This window comes from Triticum aestivum, chromosome 6A, assembly GCF_018294505.1.
Source record: "Triticum aestivum cultivar Chinese Spring chromosome 6A, IWGSC CS RefSeq v2.1, whole genome shotgun sequence".
NCBI classification, from domain to species: domain Eukaryota; kingdom Viridiplantae; phylum Streptophyta; class Magnoliopsida; order Poales; family Poaceae; genus Triticum; species Triticum aestivum.
The window spans coordinates 89,306,928-89,308,952 of record NC_057809.1 but is presented as its reverse complement, the minus strand read 5'-3'; the positions used below and the strand labels follow the sequence as shown (position 1 = coordinate 89,308,952).

General features: G+C 41.1%; 1 protein-coding gene across 1 annotated transcript; it reads left to right on the top strand.

The window, feature by feature from the left end:
* Positions 1–981: 981 nt before the first annotated feature.
* LOC123132229 (54S ribosomal protein L37, mitochondrial) lies at positions 982–1,681 on the top strand (the record flags this gene model as incomplete). The annotated part of the gene is given in 1 exon segment (XM_044552002.1): positions 982–1,681. A coding segment is annotated over 1 exon segment (390 nt). The 3' UTR covers positions 1,395–1,681.
* Between the last annotated feature and the right edge of the window lie 344 nt (positions 1,682–2,025).

Sequence of the window (2,025 nt, the reverse complement as noted above, 5' to 3'; positions counted from 1 at the left end):
GCCCTCTTCTATCCCTTCATTCGCAGCAAGGCAGCGGCGGCGGCGTAGATGGTCTATAGGATTAGATCATGTTTCTTATTTTGCGTCGGCTGATGCTTGATGCAGGAAGTAGTGTCTTACTCCCTCCGTCCGGAAATACTTATCATCAAGATGAATAAAAGGGGATGTATTTAGATGTATTTTAGTTCTAGATACACCTCTTTTCATCCATTTTCATGACAAGTATTTCCGGACGGAGGGAGTATGTTTTAACCGATTTTGCTTCAACAAGAAAGAAACTTGTGTTAACTGATGGGGGGCATATCTGGTCTTCTCCTTTCTCATACTTTTGCTGAACTCAGAGACAAATTTGCTAATCACATTGTGGTGCTTATTACCTGAAAAATATTGTGAATGATGCCATACTGTGGCCTACACAGAGGGATCATTTACATTTTGCTCTGGCTGGGGCTTGATGCTGGAACTAGTGTTGATGTTCTTTAGGACTTCAGGCTGCTCGAATCTGAATGTTGTTTGAACTGTTTTTACCTGGCAAGAACCTTACTTTGAATGATGGTTTTATCTTACCATCATCATCTTTAATCATGTGAAATTCGTGTATTCTGTAGATCAACATAGTAATTTCGAAATAGGTTGCAGTAAAAATCTTGGAGGCAGAATTACAAGCCTTAAATAACACATGTAAGCTTTTCGAGGTTTAATTCCTTATATTACAGTATAAGTGAAAACCTCATGGCCGCCTGGCCGGAACAGGCTGCAACAGCAAGGCCCCAAACCTGATTTTTCATTATTAAGTCTCATGTGCTCAGCATACTCCTTTTACACGTCTCTACACATATGACCCTCTGTTCAAATGCCTTAAATTGTTTGCAGATTTTGAACCTCTTTCTTCTGTCAGCATTGGTGGTTTTCTCATGTTATCAGTTGACACTTAATTCTTTTTTAAGCAGAGTTGACACTTAGTTCTGTTGATTGATATATGCAGCTAAAATATCAACCCAGGAATGGCAATGTCTTGGACACGAGCATTGAAGCATGGAGTTACTCCAAGGGATGCAGCTCAACTGGTCGGGATAAGAGGCTTTGCAGCTCAGGCCAAGGGAAAGAAGGGTGGGAAAGGTGGTGCGGCTGATGCTAAACCTGTGCTCAGCAAAGAAATGAAGAGTACAACTGTGTTTGGGGCAAATATCCTGAAGGAGGGTTCTGACCCGAAGATCCAACCAGATTCGGAGTACCCTGACTGGCTGTGGCACCTGGTTGACAAGCGTCCTGTGCTGAGCGAGCTGCGGAGGAAAGATGCCAAGACACTGCCTTATGAAGACCTGAAGCGTTTCGTCAAGTTGGACAACCGGGCTAGGATCAAGGAAAACAATGCTCTCACTGCTAAGAACTGATCAGGAGAATCACATCTCATGTAGTGGTCAAAGTAAGCATATTGTCCTGTCTTTTGTTACAAGGTTTATTAGTTACTTTTGGTAATAATGGAGTGACTTATTTGCTTGGCTCAGTACAATGTAGGCTATGTGACCAACATGCTGTTTGTCATGTTCTTGTTTAGATGTAACTTCTGTATCTTGCAGCAAATCCTGTAGGAAGTTTCCCATGCTCTTGCTTGGCTTGGTACACTGTTTTGCAGCAGGAGTTTTAAGCCTATCAATAGAAAGACAGAGATATTTGAATATGAGTAGAACATGCACACAAAAATTACAGCTTTGCAAAATTAGCATGAATTCATTTGAATAATTGGTGAATGTGATTTAGGAGACTGTAACTTGGAGCAGCACTGCAATGCTACTTTTCTAGCACAAACTGCAATGATCTTTAGTGATAAAAGAAAATCATGTTGTGCATCCTCACGCTGCATTCTCTCATGCGTTCAACATATTAGAGTCCGATCCAACATTTGCTGAGAGTTTGTGCAACCAGAGTATTTTGTCAAAGAAATAACAATATTTCAGTTCCTGAGCATACAGTAGAGGCAACGTTTAGTTCTGATAGCAAAAGAGAACGCCAACAACTTTACTG